This window comes from Orbicella franksi, chromosome 3 (assembly GCF_964199315.1).
Source record: "Orbicella franksi chromosome 3, jaOrbFran1.1, whole genome shotgun sequence".
In the NCBI taxonomy this organism is placed as follows: Eukaryota; Metazoa; Cnidaria; class Anthozoa; order Scleractinia; family Merulinidae; genus Orbicella; species Orbicella franksi.
In genome coordinates this window covers 3,197,501-3,220,527 of record NC_138147.1, presented here as the reverse complement: position 1 = coordinate 3,220,527, position 23,027 = coordinate 3,197,501, and the positions used below count along the sequence as shown (strand labels likewise).

Here is a 23,027-nt window from a genome sequence, read left to right as displayed (position 1 = left end):
CCCGCTGTTATTTTATAGAGCGGTCTATCAACATCGTCATGTATGTGGACTAATATATGTGACCAATATGGCGAGAGGCAAGCGGAACTCGCAGAAAAGGAAGAAATCTTCCAAAGGCTCTGATGATGGTGAAAACGATAATGGTGATGAAGGTAAATACAATGAGGATACGGAAATTGTTCTTTTAGGAAGTTTATTTTCTTGGTTAAGGGAACAATAAGACGAATGTGCCGTCGTTTTAGGAAGTGGCCAAAACCCAAACCCTGCCCAAAATTGTAAACTCTCCTTTGGTTCCCTTTCAAGCGGCCCCATTGACGTATATATGATGGTACTTTTGAACTTTAGAGGACGCGAATTGCACCTCTTAAAAGAAGCTACCACAAAAAGTGCTGAAATCGGTTTCCTTACAGGTCTGTACAGTTTAATAAGGAGACCAATGGACATGCAATTATTAAATTGTACTGGTTTCTGCCCTTAGGACATGGAAACCGAAAAGCTTTGTGGATCGTGAGCCAATTAAATGAATATGAAATTGAAATAGGGGAATGAACTCTGTAGTACCTTTGAGTTCTCAAAATAATGCTTGGCACAACACTGCTTACCTGTACTACCTTGCCATGAATTACCAACTTAATTACCCATGATGACCAACCAATTCATGTCTCACACCCATTTGCAAGAGCAATGGCGACCCTATCTGGAGGTTGCCTCATATGTTCCCTTAATCTGAAAGTAAAGATTACTCTCTGGATGGTTGGTATGGTAACAGTGATCGTATCCAGATGATTGTGTGTTCCCGCATTTCTTGTCTAAGGACTGATACTCTGGAGACAATAGACCTTTGTACCGTGATGTCATGCAATATCAACATTTTTTCAGCATGCTGAATTTAGTAAAGATGGGAAATGTCAGGGCTGCAGCCAGTATCAGACAAGTAGAGTCACTTGTCTTGGTCATTTTTTTTTTCATTTCTGTTGTTTCTTTTTTGAAAGGGGATAGTACACTGCTAAATAGCTAGGAAGAAATTTTAACAGAGGAGATTGCCTCAGTCATAATTTTTTCTTTCCTCGGCCCTGAGTTTCATAAAAATCTATTGAAGACTTCTAATTAAAAGTATGGGAACCCAAATCAGTGTTGGAAACTAAATTTTGACAGCACTCACCATTCATGTGAGTAACTCTTAAAATGCACTCGCCTGGTGTAATTTTCATGTGTCCAGAACATACCAGTAGTTGGTTGAGGGGACTTTACTGACTATGCCTAGAAAGATGCCTCCCCTCCCCTCCAAAAAATCTCAGCTGCAATGATGCACAAACGATATGGTTTTTTTGGCATCTCGTAATCCTGGACACCCAGCCTGCCTTATTTCGTGCTGAGGTTTCTTGTTTTTATTCATTTCCATGATGCTTCCTTGCCTTCATGCCAGTTGTTTACAATGAAACGTATCATAATAAATGGTGTCAGGAGTGTCAGTAGTTCGTATAGTGTGATCGTCCGGGTGAGTGTAGTTCTGAAAAGAACTGTTGTTGGTGACTGACATTTCCACAACCTGAGCGGAAGCCATCTTCAGAGTCAGGTGAATAGTGTCTATCAGTCGATGATGTTATAAGTCTGGCCTGTTGACTGTGATTGGTCAGTTTAGCCATGATGGTAGTGGCTGAAAGACTTGTGTAAAGTTTGTCATCAGTCATTGGTTGGTTTCGATCCATCTATTGTTAGTCAAATTGGTTGGTTTTTGGTCCGTCTATTGTTAGTCAAATTAAGTCAGTCTGTTAGAAGTCCATTTGTTGGTTTCATTTCCGTGGTGGGTAAGTCGTTTGTAAGGCGCCAGTAGTTGTTGATATCTGTTAAGAGGCATTTGTTCTTGGTTAGTGTACCAACCTAGTTCAGGGAAAGTGTTGCCTGTCTGTGACTTGATACTCTTAATTGTAAGTATTTCTTTGTCACAGATACACTTTACTTGAATTATAAGCCTAGTTTTAGAAAGTAATTTGTCTTGTTTGCAATCATTACTCTCTGACAAACTGCAGGTCAATTTGCATTGCATATGTGAAAGTCTTCAAAGGGGCTGTTATGAATAAGCCCAGTGATGCCAGAGATATCTTTTGCAGTGTTATATCAAGAAAATTTAAATATATTAATTTTTTTTTTTTGTTTACTTCAAACAAAGGTGTGAAAAAGTGTCCCCATTCTAAAGCAGTCAAGCTCAATAATTTGCAAAACAAAATTCCTCACACAACCCTTGGTCAGTGCTTGGTAAGTATCAGTTTTACTCTGTTGATATTGTGGTCATATATAGCTTCTGGAGAGAAATAATTTTAAAGTTATTTCTCTCAAGTGGTGTGCTGACAATTTGTTGGGAACGGTTTTGCTAGATATAAAATTTTCTTTGAAATTTAATGTCTTGCTATTTATAAAACATAGGTGATAAGATAGTTATTTCACATGAGAAAAGCTATTTCACAAGAGATTTTGTTACGATCCAGTGTAAAAAATACAAACTTCCTGAAAACCCAGAATTATATTATATTATGGTGGAACAGAAGTGCAGCTTTGGAGGAAATTGGTGTGAAAATACAAAATGAAGTTATTGTATGGACTGAGTGAGACCACAAATCCGAATCCTGATTACAAGTACTTACTTCAGATATTAAATGTTTTATGGAGACAGCCGTATGTATCCAGACCGCATTACTAGTTATTTATTAATTTTGTGATTTCAGAAATGTGGTGAGCTAGATTCTTCAGAAGGCCTGGGTGTCTGTATTTGTCTTTTTTGTGCTCATCAGGTAACAATGTTTAATGCAATTTAAAAAATGCAATTTAAAGGAGTTAACGGCAAAGAGTGCCTGCGTTTCTGTGGCAGTCAACTGTGTTTTTGTTGTGTGCATGAACCAGGATTCCATGTGCTTTCAGTGATAGGGTTTACATTGAGTGTTGTTTTGCATGGGAGAACATCCTCAAGTGTTCGCCCTCCCTTGCCTCCCTCTTTCCACTGTTAATTCAGTGTGATGGTGCCTGTCTCCCCTTCTACCTGGGGACTCATGGCTTGGTTTCCAGGATTTGCCAGCCACGAGATCAGTCTCTATCTAGGAGCTGGCTGCCAATAGTGGCAGCTCCTGGATGTTTCACCCAGCCGCCATTAAGTGATGCAGTTGTTAATTTGGAATTTAGACAAAAAAAATTCAAATGCTGTTGTAAGTCCGTCAAGTCACAATGTCTCCACCCATAAAGATAAATGTGCACTTAGTTGCTGTTTTCTTGTAACCCTAGGGATGTGATCGGAACAGTGAAGAGAAGCATTCTTTGTCACACAATGCATCTTACCCTTCCCACAGCATTGTTGTACATCTTCAGAACTGGGTGGTGTGGTAAGTCAGTGTTTGCATTCATGGACAGGGAAGGCTATATACAATCAAACCTCTGGTTGCGACCACCTCTTCTCAGCAAAATCATGTCAAATCACTATATTTGGAACCGCTTGCAAGCAACCACCTCTCATAAGTGACCACGACCACTTTTAGAGCTAAAAGTTTGAAATTTTCTTTCATTTTTAACCTCCCATAAACAACCACTTAATAGATAATAGAGCAGAAATTGGATAATAAGGTGTTGTAACATTATCGCATTCCTGGATTGTACAAGAGACGGAAATGTCTCAATGAGAAGTACAGGATGGTTTTCGTGAAAGACTTACTATGATGGGGTAAGTCTCTGCAGTTACTATATGCTAATGAGGCAAATTTTTGACCCAATATGGTCTAAGCTCTTGTAAGCGACTACCTCCCATAAGTGACCATCTAGGTTTGACAGTTTGGGTGGTCACTTATGGGAGGTTCGACTGCAAATATATAATTTTTTGCAAAATTAAAGGTAAAGGTAAAATGTGCATAAAAGTCAAGTGGCCCATCAGGCTGACGCTTGCCTCTGACTTCAGTAGCACGAGGTGACTAGTAGTATTTCTACTCCCCCTGGATGGAATACTAGTCCATTGCTGGATTATTCCCCCCCCCCCCCCCCCCCACATTAAATTTCCTGGGTGGAGAGAGGCACTGTAAAGTACCCTCCCCAATAATGCAATACAACATCACCAGCCAGGCCTGGAGGGGTGGTTTCAAAGCCCGACTGCTCAATCCAGAGGCAAGGGCGCTAACCAATAGGCCACTGCACCTCCACAACAAGATCAAAGGCATATATAATTTATGAGAAATTTCCATCTGTGACTATGAGAAATATATACACGAGATAAGGGTTCATGCGTCATCATCCCAGACAAAACTCATGGTCCCCTCTACTGTAGATTCTGAAATGTCAACCATCTCCCAGTCACTTATTATAATCCTATGAAATTTTCATTGGTGTGGGGATACATTTATGTTTGTCCCCCTGCATGTAAAGAAAACATCAGACTACTTGGTACATTGAGCGGAAAGTTTCTCTTACTATTCATCTTTTCGAATGACTGCAGATATGATACCAGTAAGTTTTTATCTGTGTTTTAGGTGCTATACATGTGATGATGAAGTTCCAGTGGAGCCTGAGTCTACTCTTCATAGCTGTATTAAACTGATATTGAAGGCCATGAACTTGAGCCCTCCTTCAGGTGATTTTAACCCCAGAGGAGGGGTGTGTCCATGTAAAAAGGACGGGGATGCTTGTTGTACCTTTTAAGTGTTCAAAAAGTGCTACCATAATGGCACCTCTTGGGTTTTCAGCCTCAAAAGGTCCCACAGCAGGAACTTTTGCAATATCTTTAAGGGCAAGGAGCTGAAAAAAGTCAGTTTCAATTAATGTGTTGCTTTGGAATTGGTCCCTCTTAGGGTTGAAAAACATTTTAAGCCACCCACAAAGCAGGGTCTCAGTACCTCTTAGGGGTTCTTTGCAAAATTTCTGACAAGCAGCCCCGTCCTTTCTATTAGAGAATTTCCCCCAGTATTTTAACCAATTTTTTGTCAAGGCACAAACATACCTGGTACCTCTTTCAACCCAACGTAAGTGAGAACTGAGAACTTATTTGTGATAACTGACTTAAGTTAGTGTTCAAGTCCAGAGTGGAACAGAACATGTTCTGCAGAACATTTGAGCAATAATGGCAAAAATAAAGTTACCAGAAAAAACCTTACGGCATTGGTAATGTTTTGAATACAGGTGAGAAGAACTTATCAAGACTTGGGCTTTCAAGGTGACCCCGTGAGAAGCTATCCATATTTCAATTAAAACAGACATTTCATGTCAGTTGAAAACACAATAACACACGCATTAAGCATTCTTACAAAGTTTGACATTAAATTTCTCGAGAATGCTTGAGAATTTAATCGCAGGGTCACTTAGAGAAATTAGTGAAAGTGAGATGTTTTAAATAGTATTCAAAATGTTACTGTGCTGTGAGTAGATTTTTAGTAAATAATTTTTGCACTTATTGCTTGAACTTTGAACGGAATCTGTTTTAATTTGACAAAAATGAGCACTGGTAGCTTGACAAGAATCATGACCATGGGGAGGGGCCCGGGGGGGGGGGGGGGGGTTATTCTGATAGCCATGTCATGTCACAGCCAAGTAAGTTGAGAATAAGGCTGTTCAGTTTGCCATCTTCCTGTACTTAAGTAATTCCACTTGGAAGGAATTGAGAAATGAACTCTCTCCCGTGCTGGAAGTTACCTCTTAATTAAAGATTTATTATGGTAACTACAGATAAACTGGTCTTCCTTTGAGTGATTTACATCAGTTGTATAGTGCAGTCATATGTATCTCCATGACTGATGTGTGACATTCTGCTCTTTGAAAGATTCATTTGACAACAAGTGACTGTCTAAAATTGTAAGTGCATGTAAACTCATCTGAAATGTTTTTCCCACACCTTTAATGTGATTTCAGAGTTGGAGGCATCTCTTTCTAGTCCAAACAAGGCCGTTTCCACTGATAAATCAACAAAAACTGATTCCAAGGTTAATGGCCAGCTCAGGAGCCGAATTAAGGTATGCTTAGAATACATGGCTGACAAGAAATTTTATGGCTGCAAGCCTACATGAACAGTGTACACACTTCATCTCTTTCACTCTTTGTAGCATGGCCTGACATTCTCGTCCCCAGAGGCCATGCTCCTTTTGGACAGCACCAAGAATTGCAACCTCTGGGAGGGTTGAACACTGGAAGTCCACGATTCACGGACTTCCAGTCACTCTCCTCATGCTCAGAGTCAAGTCTGACAAATCTGATGGGCTGAGAATATGAAACGTTTACTCTGCGCATGCTCAGAAAATTGGACCTTCCCGGAGGTCGCAATTCTTGGTGCTGACCAAAAGGAGCACGGACTCTGGGGACAAGAATGATGGCCTGAAAGAGTAAAACTGGGACTGCTACACAGAGTCTGTTACAGACTTAACTTGTGTAACCTGAAAAGCATCTGCTGACAGGAAGTGCACTAATTCATTGCATTATTCACAGGGTCTGTCAAATCTTGGTAATACATGCTTCTTTAATGCTGTCATGCAGGTGAGCAGTTAGTTACAGTATATTATGTAGCCTGCATGCCGTTTATACCTTATCATACCTTTTTGTTGCACTTCAGCATCATATAAAGTGCATCTGGTTGAGTCATGGTTTGTCTTATGGCAAAACAAAGTTGATCTAACTACCATGACGACACCAAATGAACAGGCTTCTGATTGACTCATTGTGAATTTGGGTGCAGTAAATATGCGAAAGTAGCCTTCACAGCAAGTTAATCCCGGGTGCTATATTTTAGCCTGCCTGACTGAGTTTCTTTTTTTTGACATGCCGGCAAAACTAGCACTGGCAATTAGCCTCAAATATGAGCTGTCAAGTTGTGGAAAAAATGGGGAGATCTAGGGAGGGCAGCAAGAAACTTCCTCTAAGCTCAGTCACATTCAACCAGTAGCCTTGTTTACCACTTGTGTATTATCCTAATGTATGCCAATGAAACAGCCAGTTAATGCGAGCCTGCAACATGTAAACGAAAAGCAGAAAAAATTTCAGTAGTTAGTCTTGTGTAATCGAAGAATTTCCTCACTTGTAGACACGCGATGTATGTGTTGACATCAGGAATGAATTTTACAAGTTTCCTGTTTTCTTTTTTTAATTTATTTTTGGCAGAACCTGTGCCAGACAGAGTTACTTCACGTAGCAGCTTCTTGTGCTACACAGGAAGGGTTTTCCCAACATTTATCTTCAGATAACAAAGACCTGGTAAGTACAAGCAGACTGTGAAGTCTCGTTCCCAAGAAGAGGCAGCTGGAGGCGACGTATTGAAAAGTAGCTAAATGATTGGCGTACTTTTCTCTATCCAGCGTGGCACTAGCTGGATTTGTTCTCGAGAATCCTGAGTTCAATATCCTTAGTTGTTTTCATTTGAGATATCTGCTTCATATTCATGGTTCAGCAATCGGCAAGCTTGTGGTAGCGCGAGGAATGTCGGCGGATGAGGTTTCACTTCTTCTGCAAAAGATACAGACAGCATGAAATAATAATAATAATAATAAAAAAAACAGAACTAGGTTTTACTTCATATTCTTCGTTGTACTTAATATCAATTTTGAAATAGTGTACTGTGAAGACGCGAATTTTTCTTTGTCCATTTGTCTAAGTAAGGTTTTTAAACTGGTGTAGTTAGGTCAGAGCAGCTTAAAATGTAAAATAGATGTAAATGTAGATTTTTCAACTTTTAGTCCCCTTAGGATAGTTCTTACTGTTTTCTTTGGAGTATTTTAGCACTAAAACAGTTGCGTCACATATTTGATTCTCAGTACGAATTTCTCTGAATTGGTTATTTGCAGCCCCGACTCGCGGTAATTATTCAAGAAGCACCAGGATCGCTTACTAAAGCGTTATGGAAGTTACTACAAGATTCAAGAAGCTCGAGCGATCGCACCTTGAATCCACGACAGCTGTTTGGGGAGATTTGCAAAACGTGGGTATTTTTTTACAGTTTTTTTTTGAGATAGTAGAGTGACAAAATGGTATTTAAAGTAGAAAAAAGGATTCTCGATTAATGCACCATAGTCGGAGCGGGGCTACAAAAATAACCGATTGATGTTACAGACCTATGCAAGGTCTAAAGTCTATCTAAATTCAGCCTATATTCTATCTTAAATCATATGGATATAGAGCATTTTCGCCTATGGCACCCAGACTCTGGAATGCCCTACCAGATTAATTGAGGACATCAAAAGTCAAGGCGCATCTTTTTAAACGTATTTATTACGATGTTTAGTTTTGTAATTACGATTATGTTTAGTTCTTTTAGTTTATATCTAGTTGGTTTATACATTTTGTAAAGCGTTGCTGGATTCTGAAGAAGAATCTCTAATGAATTTCTAATGATCTGTTCTCTACAGGGCCACAAGGTTCAAGGGATTTAGACAGCAAGACAGCCAAGAACTACTTCGTTATCTGTTCGATTCTATCAGAACTGAAGAACTTAAGGTAATTTGGTAGGAGCTGGGAGCGTGCAACTACCCCATATTCCTGTCACGGCGTTTTGACAGACCGATCTATTTTTAGTTTGAATTTACTGCGAATTCAGACCCCCGCAGGAACCTCACTGACCAATCACAAGCACAGACTTAATTTTTAACTGACGTCATCATTTCACCGGACAATTAAAAAGAAAAACAACTTACTGACGCGCGCTCATGTAGAGCGGGGTTGTATGAGCCGCAGTTCCCGCATCTCGCGGGAAAAGAAGCGTAAAAATACACTTAGGCTTAGTATGGGAGTTGCACGCTCTTAGTGATGGGCTCCTGAATTTGGTTAATATATTTTTCTCTCAATGAATTCCTACATGGCGACCTTAACACGAAAGGCAAGGAAACGGGAAGTTTCATTTTTCTCTGAATGTATTTTTTCTAAGGAAACGCCATCTTTAATGGTAGATTCAGATTTTTAACTGAAGATTTTTTCCGAAGCTACGTTGAGTGAGTCAGATCTTGAGACTGTTGGTGACGCCAATGGAAATCATAATAATACAAATTGAAGTCACATATTATATTTGTTTTCTCATTAGCGAGTCAAGTTGGCTGTGTTGAAATCTTTTGGTGTTACTGGCGGAGCTGACGCCAAGACCTTGGACGACAACAAAAGAGCGCAAATTAAAGGTAAAAAAAGATTCCTTGGTTTTTGTTGTGTTGATTTTTGAAAGTAATTTCGTAGATACTTACTGGGAACCTGTGAACTACTTTGTGTTTGCTGAACTCTATCATTGGCTCATACAATCCCTGCAATACGTTTTATCCAACCAGAAAACGACGTGGTTTGGGTGATGAGATTTTCCCGCGCTTTTCACGGGTTACGGATATTTTACCTCGAGCTATGATTAGTTCGTTGCGCTGTTTTTGACGCGCTTGCCGGATTTGTTTGGTTTCCTTGTTAACGAAAACTGAACATCTGTCAAAACAACCTATTCAGCACGATTTATCTCTAAACGTTTTAGAGATAGATGTTAAAGGCATTTCAGCCATATCAGCCAAATTTGAAACTCGGACTCTTTTTGTTATTCCCACAGAGTATGGCGCAAGTGCTGAGGCACCGCTGATAGACAGTGTGTTTGCTGGCAGGCTCGTAAGCATCGTGACGTGTCATCAGTGTCATCAGGTTAGTTACCAGGCTTTTTCGGTTAAAGACTGCGTGCGCCTTGCCCCTCTTCCTCGGAATTATTAGTTAATTATAAACCGTTTAAGTATTTTAGTGTCCCCTCTCTGTAACGATCCACCCCTGCCCCCACACCCACACCACCACCACCACCACCACCACCACCTCAAGGCCTTTCACATAAAATAAGCTCAGCTGCCTTTGCCCTTCACTCCCCCCCCCCCCCCCAAACATGCACACACGTACACATACCACCCTGATGTGACCTTTTACACAAAATAAACTGGGTTTTTTTTCAAGATTTCTCCTTTGACGAGGAAGAGGTTGCTTCTTTTGCCATTCGTTAATTTTAATCGCCGCTAAAGCATGGAAACACCCGGGAAATATACTAATTGTTTAACTCCAGTTCGGTTCAAACGTTACATCCCCTCTTCTGGATCTTCGTATCTTTTTAGGAATTCAAAGTGGAGGAGACATTTCTGGACTTGTCTTTGCCGCTGATGTCACCACCGCAGGTATGAATGATCAACTCAAGTGAGAACAATCCCATAAAGTTTCTCGGCTTTTTAAAGGATGCTAGGTCACGACACATGTTATTTTAGCTTATTGTTTCATAAAAAAACTAGTTTAAAATTCAGTTTTGCTACAAGATAATCGTTCAGACTTGTAGAATTTAGCTTGTTGTGTACTTCTTTGGTGCATTAACACAACTATGCTTGCCACTGTCATATGTTGTGCTGAAGATCTTCTTTTTATATTATTATTTAAGGAATCCTACAGCGATAAGTTCCACGCAAAAGGAGGAAAACAAAGCTCAAAATCGCCAAAGACTCCTAACAGCGAATCAACAAACGTCGAAGTCAGTAGCAAAGAAACAGAAAAAGATTCCAAGTCAAAGACCCCCAGTAAACATCAGCAGAAATCAGCTAGAAAAGCTGAAAGGGTGAGTGTATTCAATATTCTTGAAAACCCAAAACCAAAAGAATCACTCGTGCGAATTGCAAAGGACACGGTCAATGCGGTGAACAATGACATCTCAAGGTTCGGGTTGTTCGAAAGCCGGTTAACGCTGTTTTTCACTGCCTATGTTTCATGTAGTTTGAGACTATTTAAACTCAAAACAAAAGGCAAAACAATATAAATAGAAAATTTCACGGCAAAGTTACAAAACTGAAATGAAAATTTTTAGGTTGGCTTAATCGGGCTTTGAACAACCAAAACCTGGCAAATTTCTCTATCGGGGGGGAGCGCGGGAAAATGTGTGCGAACGAATGACGGTTGGTTGTGGTTATACTTCTGATTGGACGAGAAAATGGTTGCGAGTTTTGTAAACCAATCCGAAAGCGTGGTATTGCAAAGGTAAAGCAAGCAGGGAATGCAAGCGGGCAAATTACTTTCGATACTCAAGTGAAAACATTCTGTTGTGGCAACGACTCTTTGCCGGTGAAAGTATCGTTGTCATTTGCAATTCAGTATCCAATAGTTCTTGAACCTGCAATTTTGAACAGGAAGCTGCGACGCGACGTGACGTAACCTTGTGACGTCATGTTACCATAACAACCTCTAAAGTTACGGTTTTGTGATTACACAGTAGCAAGAATTAGAGTAATTCTTTGGGAAGTCGCGAACATTTTGTCATTTTGCATTTGCGCTATTTTTGTCTTGTGTAGAAGAAGGGAAAAAAAGGAAAAGGTCATGGAAAGAAGGGGAAAGCTTTTCAGGATGCAAACGATAACAAAGAAGATGATGAAGAAGAAAAAGGGGACTCGGGAGAGGAAGGCGATGAACTCGATCAGATGAACGTTTCTGACTTGGACGAACAAGAACACAAACTGAACGGAAGTGTTGGTCCAGTGGGCAACGATAACGCAACAGAGGAATCCGTCAACTCTAGCGGCGGTCTTGAGGCTATTCCCAATTATGATGTCCAGTTGGAAGGTGTTGGAAGCAACTTGCAGCACTCGGCGCAGTCGAGTGAAAAGGATTGTGACACTAGTGCTTTAGATTCCAACAGAGCTGGCTATGAAGAAGATAAAACTGTCAAGCGTGATTGTACAGAACGGACAGAGGTAGTGGAAGATTCTTTGAAGAGTCTGGGAGAAAATCAAGTGATTCTAAATGAGGATGCTGCAAAGAATCTTCAGACGGAGAGAAACGATAGTCAACAGAAAGTTACAAACGAAGGTGATTGCGTTACTTGCGAAGGAGATGATAAACATCACCAATCAAAATTGCTCAGTGACGATAAGATGTCATCGATGGATTTCTCGAATTGTAACAAAACGATTCACGCAGACGAAATGGCTGAGCTAAATTCAAGGAATATGCAATGTGTTGACGGAGACAATACGTCTTTACCGACAGAGCCAAGCGACTGCAAGTTGGAAAATGAACTTCAAGTCTGTCAAAATGAACCCGAGGTCAAGCTCGCAAATGATGGAACTCGAAGTGTCTGGTCGAGTATCAATGCAATTGTGGAAGAAATCGTAAACTCAGCTTTGAAGACGAGTTTGGATAAGGCTTTTACTTCGACTTGTGTAGAAAATCCCTTAGAAGACCATGCTGTCCAAGAAGAAGGAAAATGTACCCTTAAAAATTGCAGTGAAACGTTCACTGCAACGGAAGGCCTTCCTCAACTTGACGAACACCTTGTGACTGGCATTGAAACATTTGCAGAAACAGAAGGTCTTCCTCCGGGTGAATTTAAGACTATTTCTGTTGATAATGGTGAACAACATTGTTTTGATAATAGCATTGGTGCTAGGCGCGAAGAAAATGACCTAGAATACGAAGGGCGTTGTTCGGATTCTAATAAGGAAAACGGGACAAAAGAAGCAATAGAGTTAGCTGTTACAAATGGAGAAAATTTTGATGAATGTGAAGCTGATTCTGAAGAGGAAAACGAGCCTGGTTGCATATCGCGGAAACCTCTTACTCTACAGCCTACTTATCACCCCTCCCCAGGGGAATGTTCTGTCATGTCCTGTTTAAGCCAGTTTTGCGTCTCTGAAATGTTAGATGGTAATAATAAGTTTGCTTGCGAAGAGTGTAGCAAACGAGCGCAACGAGTGAACGAGGGCAAAGGAGCCAGTGCGGCGAAACGTGACAATAAGGATGACGATGATACTGGAGACTCGTCTTCAGAAGGTCAGTCAAGAATTTCTGTTATTGTTCACTTGCAGTTGGGATTTTTAACTATGTTACGTTTATTTGAAACATTTGTTTCCTTTGTTTCAGTGGCATACCTGTAAACTAGCTAAGCATAGTGCTTGTATAGCTAAGTGCATGACTACTACAAATAAGATTTACATTCACATTTTTTTTTACCTTGAACTCTATTCGAGAAATGACTGTATGTTACGTCGCCTGTAATACAGGCTTTTTCGCTGGGTGGAAAAATATCGTCGTTTAGGAAAGAACCCAAAACATCTATTATCAGCAATTACTAATTCTGTTAAGCGTACAAATATGGCTTATCAATACGTCATTTACTAGAATAATGTATAGTTTTAATCATCTTGTATTTCTTGGGAGGGAATTTAAGTTTAAAAGCCCCGTGATTTTTGTTAGGTTTCCTCGTCATGTTTTGTATTTTTTGCATACTAGTAATTGGGCGCTGGATATTTTGTTTGTGCATCTTGGCGCCCGTCTAGAAGGTTTGCATGAGAGATCTAAGACGCTTTTTTCCTTTCTCCTCAATTCTACCTTATTTCCCCAAGCCAAGATGTCGCGCACTAAATCAAAATGTGCGCGCTAAAAAAACTGTCATGTCACGCAATACTTACTTCGGAATGTGTCGTGGTAAGACTGTTTTACAGTAGTCGTTATTTAGTCCGTTGCGCCTTCTTTTTTCATCAGTGGTGCGTGGAAGCCCACATAAAGGGCTTCAAAGAATGCTAATGGCTGACTTAATTGTATTTTCCCGTCTTTTGCAGACGAACCAAAAGGTGCAACGGCAAGTAAACCTTCGACGAGCAAGAAGAAAGATTCTAAGCACCGGACTGTGTACACGGTTGCTAGTAAACAGATGCTTATCTCTCTCGCTCCTCCAGTGCTGACCCTTCATCTGAAGCGCTTCCAGCAGGCTCGCTTCACTTTAAGAAAACTCACTAAACATGTGGACTTTCCTGTGGAGCTGAACCTGGGGCCGTTTTGCAGTAGAAGTGGAAAGGTAAGTCAAGAAAGATGGATTGGACCCGGACATCATGACGTGTTCGTTCGTTTTGTCTCGTTACGTCAGCTTGGGGAGGGTTTCTCGGGGACTGCGTGAAGAAGTACAAGGGTGTTTGGGGGTCGTCTAGTTTATTAGATTTACGTAAAGGAATGTATTTGTCGTGTAGTGCCGATTACAGTCAAACCAGTATACAGTCAAACCTGTATGTAATGGTCCTGTATATAGCGGTCACCCTGTATATTACGGTCACCAAACGATTACATGAATTAAAATCGCGGCCTTCTATCTGCTGTAAAGTTGATCTGTATATAGCGGTCACCCTGCATAAAACGGTCACCCAGCGATTTCCCAAGGATGACCATTACATACAGGTTTGACTGTGTGACCCGAATTTTTGCATGTTTAATCATGGCGTATTTTGACTCAGGTTCTTTATTGCCTTGTGAACAGGCCCTACGCTCAGGGATTAGATATAGTGATGTAAACAGAGCCTGTAGAGCCTCTTATCCTCTCCCCTCCCACCTGTACAATCCCCTTGTGGGGGTTGGGGACTGGTGAGGGTGAGAAGGGCCTCTCCAACATGTTTTTGTCTAGCATTGATATTTATTTACCCACAAAAAAAAAACACTAAAACACTGTTGAAACTTTCCAACATGTTACCAAATGACACTGCCCAGGTTCAACATCTCCATTCTGAAAGTTCATTTTCTCTATTTCAGACTCGACCTGACTCAGAAGGACAAGTGTTGTACTCACTGTACGGTGTGATTCAACACAGTGGCAACATGAACAGTGGGCATTACACAGCTTGTGTTAAAGTGAGGGAGCCACCTGTCAAAGGTCTTTATGACAAGATAACCAGCATGAGTGAATTAACTGAGTTTATAAAAAACATGTGGACTGTTGGGAAGACCGGTGTCAAACATGGCAATTCAAGATGTCGTCATGAGCCTGCTCCAGATGGTCAGTGGTTTCACGTCAGTGACGCGAGCGTGGTGGCAATAGCGGAGACGAAAGTGCTTAAGAGTCAAGCATACATGTTATTTTACGGACGGCTTCCTCTTGGAAGCAGGTGATTAGTATGTGACCAGAGTGTCATGTTGAGCATTTTATAGGATTGGAACGGTTTCTGTCAGGCTTTCTCACCAACGACTCAAGAACTTATTTGTATTGCTTTTGCATATGTTAGTTCACTAGATCAGTGAAGCGCGGTCTAACCAATAAACGGATTCGGTTGTTGCCACCCAATTCAGATGATGTGATGAATCATTTGGAAGGTTACAATTGTTCTGTTTGTACATACTCCAGGAGCCCATGACTCCTGATACTCCCATGCAATTAGTTGGGTCTGGCAAATTGCATGAGTGTAACCGCCCCTCTAAGGAATCATCATGTGGTCTGGATGGGGTGGCAACAAGGCTGTAAACACGTCAGCCGAAACCCTCCATTGGGCGTTTTCACCCACGTGACCAGCAGCCATGCCAGATAATTGGAACAAAAGAAAGTGATTACATGAGAAATGAGTTGAATTCCCAGAGGATTGGTTTGGGTACCCCAACATGGCCGCCGTTGCATTGATTTGGAACACCTATATGGCTACCATGACGTCACGGGAAAATACTCTATCAACCAATCTGAAGCAAAGCAAACCAATCGTTGACTTGGCTTACCCCCGTTTTTCCCGCGCTTGGTACTAGGTGCATTTTTTTGCCTCGAGTTCTGATTGGCTCTTTACATTATTTGCATTTCCTGTGATTGGCCAATGGTGATGACTTCTGTTTCGATTTTAAGGCCCAGTTATTAGTGAAAGTTTAAAGTTATGGTTGTTCCAAGGCAGCCACTACCCTTACAAATAGGAATATAAGCAAGTTATGTAAGCAAACTCGAAGGCGGCAAGGACGGAAAAGGTGACGTGAGCAACCTATTTTCACGAATGCTTTTGGTTTGCACCTGGTTGGTAGAAATGGTCGTCAAATATTTCACGAGTTCTTGAACTTGTTACTAAGCTCCGCAAAGGCAAAGACATACTAAGTACTTTGCTTTCAAAAGTAGCTGGTAACGCAATCTGTTGTGCGAGTTGTACGTGATATCTTGATGGTATATTAGCAAATGATTTTTTTATGGAAATGATGTTGTGACTAGCCATGAAAGCACGACTATTCAAATTGTAGAGAAATATTTTTTGAGAGAATCAGAGTATTATGTCATTATTATCAGAGAATTAATCAACGACAGGCACAGTAGACTACTGCTGGTGTGTACGGTCAAACTAATTAAAGCCAAGTTGTTCAAAGTTCCGTTAGTTTGAGTGAATTTTGCCCATACCGAGCCGGAGATATTTTTCATAACTAATGGCAAATTACACCATTTCGCACTTCTCTTACTTTCTTGCACAACGACATCACTGAAAACAAAGAACAAACTTTAGAGGTCGTCTCTTGCTTTAGACAAAAAACAACCCAGAACGCAAAAGACGAAGAAGATTGAAGTTCTCATTCTCCCGTGCGTTATTTCCCTTGTTCAACTATCAATTTCTCTGTAGCACCGTTCTCGGCAAGGAAAACTCTGCAATGGAAAACGCGCGCGCTCTTACGTCGCAAAGGGACCATACGTTACAAAGAATGATTTACGGCTGATGTCAGTACGTTTTCTTTTCTGTGAATGGATCACTGCACGACATTACGTTAAACGTTGAGATTTAATTTTGTAATAATTGTAATAGGAAACGAGGAAGTTTACAAGCACAGTCCTCAGTACAATCTTGCTCTGACCAGAGAGCTCGCGACAGCGGACTTATATTCTATGCACACACGCATACAACCAGCAGACATATTGCAGATTGAATTTACGTCCGTACAGCAGGCCATTTCCGAGTTTCCTGTCATCTCTCTTTCAAAAGGAGTCCTTGAGCGAAACATTCATCCGAAAATGAGTTTGATTTGTATGAAATGAGTCACAAGTGAAAGAAATTTTAATCTGAATGAATGGTTTTCACGAAGACCCGTTCTCACACAAAGGCAAGGGGCAACTTGGGAATGGTCTCTAGAGTTATAAAGGCACAACTTCTGTGTTGATAAAGTATGCGTGTGTGGCCATGACGTTTACACTGAGAGCCCAATACGGACACCAAGATGGGAGATGATAGGAACTTTTGGGAGACCCTTTGCTTTTCTCTGTAGTTCATACATGTACGCATTGCGGACCATTATTGATTTTGAACCCTGGTGTCACTTTTCAAGGCGTCACAGACAGTCGTCGGTAGCTGCATCGCAGGCAGGGCAAACCACCAACTTGGAGATAACGGTACTGTTGAAGCTCAACAACTTCTGTTCACATACCTCCGGCTCGGTATAAAGGTAACGCCACTTCAGCTCAAAATGCTGCACTTTTTATGGGTGTTTTACTTCGCATCAGGTATGCGATTTCTATGAGTAACGCTTCCGCTATCTTTCAGTGGTGCAGTTACATAGCGAGATGTATATTTATCATTGCACAATGATTCAGTATAGAACTCGAGGTTGTGAAAATGTCAATAACATTTAAGCCATGCTGTTGGCTCCTTTGATTGAGCTGTGAATGTGATACAAAGGGGAAGGGAAGTATAAATTATCGCTCGGTAGTGGAATTTAGAGACAGACAAGCTAAGCCTACAATCGCGAACGCTCTGGAGAAATGATAGACATGTACCTAGAAATGTGATTTGATTTCTTCCGTCGTTTAGCCATTTACCACTGTAGTTATTTTTGATCTGTGCCATTCGTTTAGTCAGAAGCATTTGCCGATATCAAATATGTTGATGTAAAAGGGAATATATTACCAGGAAGTGAATCATGGCTCTTTGCCAGATCATTTGCAACAACTGTGACCCAAAACACAAGCTCCTTTGCAGCACAGCTGTTATCAGCAGAATGCCCCGTTATCCTGCGTGATAACGGCTGCGAAGGTGACTTATAGGTTGAACGAATTGCAGCTAAATTCTTCCATAAATTAGCGAAAACACAAAGCAAAAAATACACCTGGACATCTAAAACATCAATAGTTTCCCGCACAGACTCTATTTGGATAACGCTACTTTCCGGGGAGAACGGTGAGCTGCATATAACGACCAAATATTAACCGGTCACAACAATCTCAGCTATTTGCACAAACATTTGAAAAGAGCTTTGAACTCCAAGTCTTGTTCAGGCACCGCCGTTGTTTATAGAAACACTCAGCGGGGGACTCAATAGGCTGTGGGGGAAATCGACCTCACCTTATGCTCATGTTACCACAACAATTTTGTTTAAAAATAATAAATGTCGACCGAGGATTAAATCTGAGAAAAGATAAATCAGGAAGCTATATTAGATATATTAGGGCATCCGACGCAACAGGTATAAATATTTAGGCCAATGAAATCTTCTCTGGTCCGGAAATACTGCTATTAATAAACTGCTCGTGTGCAAAACTGTCAGGTCTTGGTATCTGTTTCTGTCTGGAGAGTCGATAGGCTCGATTTCCGCCGCTGGTAATCGAGCCTAGAGAGTCGAAAGCGATTTCTAAACAGAGATCAATTTCAGCCGATTACTGAGGTGTGGCAAATAGGCCACGTTGGACGCTCGACATTTGTTCGTAGTTCGCTATTTTATAGTATTTTTATTCGATCGTTTGAGATCCGAAAAGAATAGCAAGAGAACTGGACGCCACCTCCCTCTGCCACCCCTGAACTTCCGCTCTTGGGTTTACATCATTTTTCACGATTCTTTTCGAACGATCGAAGAAAAATATGAAAAAAACAGAGGGTTGTGAACAGTCTAACTGACTGACGGTTGATCGCAAAACGTTGCCTTCACAATCAATATAACGGTGTGGCGGTTTTCAACATTTGTATCTATTTGGCACGTGGCGGTGAGTAACTCAATGTTCTTGGCTCATTAGTTGTCAGCTGCGACATCCTAAAAAATCAAGATAGTAATCAATGGTACAAGGATGGTGTCAACCTGATCCAACACAAACTCAAGGTGAAACCGAACACAAAAACTGCCAAGAACGCCATTCTCTTCATGGGCGATGGAATGGGCATCACTACTGTCACCGCTGCTCGCATCTTGGATGGACAGTTGAAAGGTAAAACAGGCGAGGAGAATGTGCTGAGCTGGGAGGAGCTCCCTTGGACAGCCCTGGCCAAGACTTACGCCGTTGATCAGCAGGGTCCTGACTCCGCCAGCTCTCACAGCGTTTCTGACTGGAGTTAAGACCGACCAGGGTAGGTGGCGAAATAAACAATGCTTATCATTGGCGTAGAGAAAGAACCTTGCTTCAGGAACTCAGCAAGCTAAATATGTATCTGACTCGGGTGGTAGATAGTGTGGCTCTTTCGCAGGCCTCGCCTGGGTAAATAAAACGCAGGCACAATTTATTCTCCGTCTTACTGGAGATTGACCTGGTTCCACAGTTCTCCCTTTTCGATTTCTAAATCATCTGTGAACCGCGAAGCGGGCCAAAAACGGTGCTTCAGTAGCAGAAAGACGAAAGAAAATCATCTCTTCTATATTGCGTTATCGGTATTTAATTTTTCGGGTCCAATCCCGGATGTCGTCATAAGGATTAGGGAGGGGAGAAAAAGAGGTCTCTTCATTTCGACTAGAGAAGATATAGCTTTGTGCCAACCACCACCTGGGATCAATCAGAGTAGTTACTTGCGCACGCACACAGTTCAGTCAGCGGTCGGGACAATGTCAGATACAATAAAGTAACCTGATTGGTTGATCTAAGCTACTGGCTCTCCTTCCGTAATTTAATTTAGTCGGTAAAAGGGCAGCAGATTAGCGTTGATCTTTTCTTTTATCGACTTTTACTACGTCTCAGTCCATAAACACGCTAAGGACACCTTGACCGGCTTATTCTTCCATTCCTTGAAGTCGCTTAGTTCATTGATATTTTTCAGGTGTTATAGGAATGGACGAAAGAGTAGAATGGGGTTACTGCTCGTCTGCCAGTAAGGAACGCGAAGTTGTCTCTATCCTCTCGCTCGCAGAGATGGCTGGGATGTCAACTGGGTTCGTGTCGACCGCGCGCGCCACGCACGCAAGTCCTGCGTGTTCGTATGCACACTCTGTAGACCGTCGATGGGAAAGTGACGCAGATAAGAAGAGAAAAGCCTACGATGATCCGTCTGCATGCAAGGATATCGGTAATTATAATCCATTTATTATATGGCTCTGTCTCACAAGGACTGGTAACTACCAAATTGACGAATTTGATTGGCTGAAATCGATATTGAAAGCGGTCTAGATTTTCCCATCTAGACCGGCATCTAGACCGGTAATGTTTTGCAGTGAAAAAGTTGCAAACTAAAATGCAAAATCATTGACTGATTTCATCTAACACTATTTATTTATGGAAGTGCCAAAGAGCCTGATGAGCAAAAAAAGCAAAGAGGACCAGCAAACTTTGGCAGAATTAAATTCAGGTTATCGCCGTTCGCATGCAAAATGTCAGTTAGTACAAACTTGTTACATTAAACGAATTAAATTGTTTTTGTTTGCGCCATATAATAAACATCTTATTAACAGAGCTTAGTCGGTCTGTATGGGAGAATCTTGACCTCAGTCGTGTGTACAGACCTCACTGCGTTCGGTCTGCACTCACGACCTCGGTCAAGATTCTCCCATACAGACCTCCTGCTTGGTTAATAAGACCTAACAAATATTTTCGTTCGCGCGCGATTGGTTTAAACGCGTCACGTGACGGAATATACCCCAGCTAAAACTGGAGAATGTCCGAGGGATATTCCCCAATTTTCAAAACCGCGCGTGTTTTGAAAAATGTTTGAAGGATAATAAACGCAATAGCCTCCATTTGGCGCGGAAATATGCTCGGATATGTGTTGTTGGACATTATCTGTTCCTCAAAGCTCACAGTTACGCTCTCAAAAAACTGCTCGCTTCTTAGAACAGATAATGTCTGTGGACAAATATCCGAGCATATTTCTCCGCCAAATGGAGGCTATTGTTTATATATTCATCTCACGCTAAGTGTATTGTTTCTTAGAAAACTATGAATGACATTACATTTATTAAAACAGCACAGTTGACCCAAAACAATAAACACATCGACCTGCTACTAAATAAAAGGCTTAATTGAGACTGAAATAACATTATGGCTATTCCATTGGCTAAAAAAAATAGTTAATGAATTAGAATCATGAGAAAAGTCTTTATTTTTAGACCAGGTACCACGGTCTCACAAATAACATCTTATTTGGTTTTGTATCCTACGGTGTTACCATCGTTCTCAGCAGTTTGTTTGGACAACTCGAAGCACATAAAATCATTCCTTTTCAGCCTTACAACTTGCTGAGTATTCATATGGTGACGGAATGGAAGTAATCTCTGCTGGAGGACGGAGAGTTCATGCATCAAAATCAAACAGACCCTGAGTATCCTGATAAAAAGGGAGAGAGACTGGACGGCAGAGACCTGATTAAGGAGTGGGTGGACAAACATCCGAATTCCCAGTATGTGTGGGACAAAACTAGTTTTGACAAGATTGACGCGGAGAATGTTGATCACATGATAGGTATATACCTTTTAAATGCCTTTTACTTTTGCGATGTTCTATTTTCATTGCTTATGCACACCATTAAATGCTCGTGAAAGTAAACCATCTTTGTCCAGCATAACAAAGAAGATCCATCTGTTTATACTCACCAGGCTTCCCACTCTCTATCTTGCAGATCACACAACCGTTCAGTTGAACTTTTTGAACTATTATGCCGGGTTTTGCTTTTCTACAACTTTCCTCCACGCCGTTCGCGGTCTTCTCCTACATCTCTTCCATCACTTTGTTTTACCATACTCTGTCCTTCTTCTTGTATTTTAACCTTTTTCTTTGCTCAAATCCTATTAACGGTTGAATAGAGAGTCTTGAGGGTGATGGATTATCAGCCACTTATCAGTTAAATTTTTTGGCGATTTATCTATCGTTTAAATTCATGAGTAAATCTATTTCAGCTGTTAGTTAGAAAACTCTTCATTTCTTAGCTAACAGTCCAAATTTTGACCAATTCGTAGCTCAGTGTCAGTTAAAGATGATTTCCAGTCCGTACTGCGCACTCTCGAGTGTTTTTTTTGTTGTTGCGTTTTTTGTTTTATTTCATGTAAGACATAACAAAATGTAAACATTTCGCAACTACTTACACTACGTAAATTCAAAGTTTCAAAACAGCCGCCATTATAGATGCAAAGCGGTCGAAGCTTTATGCTTCGTTCTTTCTTATATCACTTGATGAAACAACTTCGCAGCTTTAAAAATCAATGAAGCTGTTGGAAAAAGAATTTGAAAGGCCTCAAAGATAAGGTATGTGGTTCGTAGCGAATAACATCGATTCGCATTCCATCGAGTGATACTTATAATGTTTATAAACATTAGGATGCTGAGACTGCGCAGTACGGACTGGAAATCATCTTTAAGCCCCATGCAGACCCCTATGAAAAGTATCTTTAATTTCTAAAGAAAAATGTGTGCGTGGGGCATGAAACAGTTTCACCAATTTAACTTTCGGAACATTCTTTTCTACTGAGTGGTCATTGTTCTCTATTTCGGCAATAAAGCCTTATGTAATTTCCACTTGTCAATTGTCTTTGCAGGACGTTTTGAGTACTCAAACATGCAGTACGAAGTGGACCGAGCGGACGATGCTGCTGGTGAACCGTCAATAGGGGAAATGACAGAAAAAGCCATCAAAATTCTGCAGAGAAACCCCAAAGGGTACTTCTTGTTTGTCGAAGGTGAGTAGATGATGACATTGTAGAAGACTTCCTTCTGCTATTTTACAGTTCAAAGGTCCCTTTGCTTTGAGCCAGATCCCAGGGGTTGAAGCATGACTCGCGGCGGATGGTGGTACGCGGGGATTGGGGAGGGAAGCGAGGGGAGGAGAGTGGGTCAGGAGGACTCGTACTTTACCTGATCTCAAGTAACTCATCAGGGCAGGAAAATTAGCAGTCCAGTTAACGAAAATCAAGTTTATGCAGTCTAATCAATTGTTGTTGTTGTTTTTTTCACAGGAGGACGTATTGATCACGGTCATCATGACGGTCAGGCGGTTAGAGCTCTTCATGACACTGTAGCTATGAATAAAGCGGTGTCTAAAGCAACCGACATGATAAATCTAGGTAAAAAAAAAATAAAAAAAATAAAAAAACACTGTTGCTCTACCTTGCATACGGTGGCTGCACTGCAGTGCTAACGGCGTCAGAACCGAGTG

The 23,027-nt window shown here is 41.1% G+C and overlaps 1 protein-coding gene and 1 pseudogene across 2 annotated transcripts in view; both read left to right on the top strand.

Moving 5' to 3' along the window:
* The first annotated feature begins 50 nt into the window (after nucleotides 1-50).
* LOC145480678 (ubiquitin carboxyl-terminal hydrolase 16-like) lies at nucleotides 51-16,066 on the top strand. Its single transcript, XM_081458978.1, has 17 exons — nucleotides 51-152; nucleotides 2,171-2,256; nucleotides 2,724-2,789; nucleotides 3,274-3,371; nucleotides 4,503-4,603; nucleotides 5,875-5,975; nucleotides 6,445-6,492; nucleotides 7,114-7,206; nucleotides 7,794-7,927; nucleotides 8,355-8,442; nucleotides 9,023-9,113; nucleotides 9,521-9,609; nucleotides 10,062-10,121; nucleotides 10,376-10,549; nucleotides 11,277-12,753; nucleotides 13,542-13,777; nucleotides 14,500-16,066. The coding sequence occupies exons 1-17, from the start codon at nucleotides 68-70 to the stop codon at nucleotides 14,854-14,856; spliced, it is 3,384 nt and encodes a 1,127-aa protein (XP_081315104.1). The 5' UTR covers nucleotides 51-67; the 3' UTR covers nucleotides 14,857-16,066.
* A 69-nt stretch (nucleotides 16,067-16,135) lies between these two features.
* LOC145480681 (alkaline phosphatase-like) overlaps nucleotides 16,136-23,027 on the top strand; it is an 8,977-nt pseudogene continuing 2,085 nt past the window's right edge. Inside the window, exons 1-6 of the transcript XR_014048530.1 lie at nucleotides 16,136-17,194; nucleotides 18,698-19,025; nucleotides 19,707-19,952; nucleotides 21,106-21,340; nucleotides 22,411-22,551; nucleotides 22,828-22,935. The product of XR_014048530.1 is annotated as an alkaline phosphatase-like (transcript). The remainder of the gene's footprint in view (nucleotides 17,195-18,697; nucleotides 19,026-19,706; nucleotides 19,953-21,105; nucleotides 21,341-22,410; nucleotides 22,552-22,827; nucleotides 22,936-23,027) is intronic.

Bases quoted from the DNA above. Each gene is read 5' to 3' on its own strand.
- LOC145480678 (XM_081458978.1), top strand. From the start codon at position 68: ATGGCGAGAGGCAAGCGGAACTCGCAGAAAAGGAAGAAATCTTCCAAA. The intron at 5,976-6,444 runs GTATGCTTAGAA...CATTATTCACAG, and splicing joins AGCTCAGGAGCCGAATTAAG to GGTCTGTCAAATCTTGGTAA. The intron at 7,207-7,793 runs GTAAGTACAAGC...GGTTATTTGCAG, and splicing joins CTTCAGATAACAAAGACCTG to CCCCGACTCGCGGTAATTAT.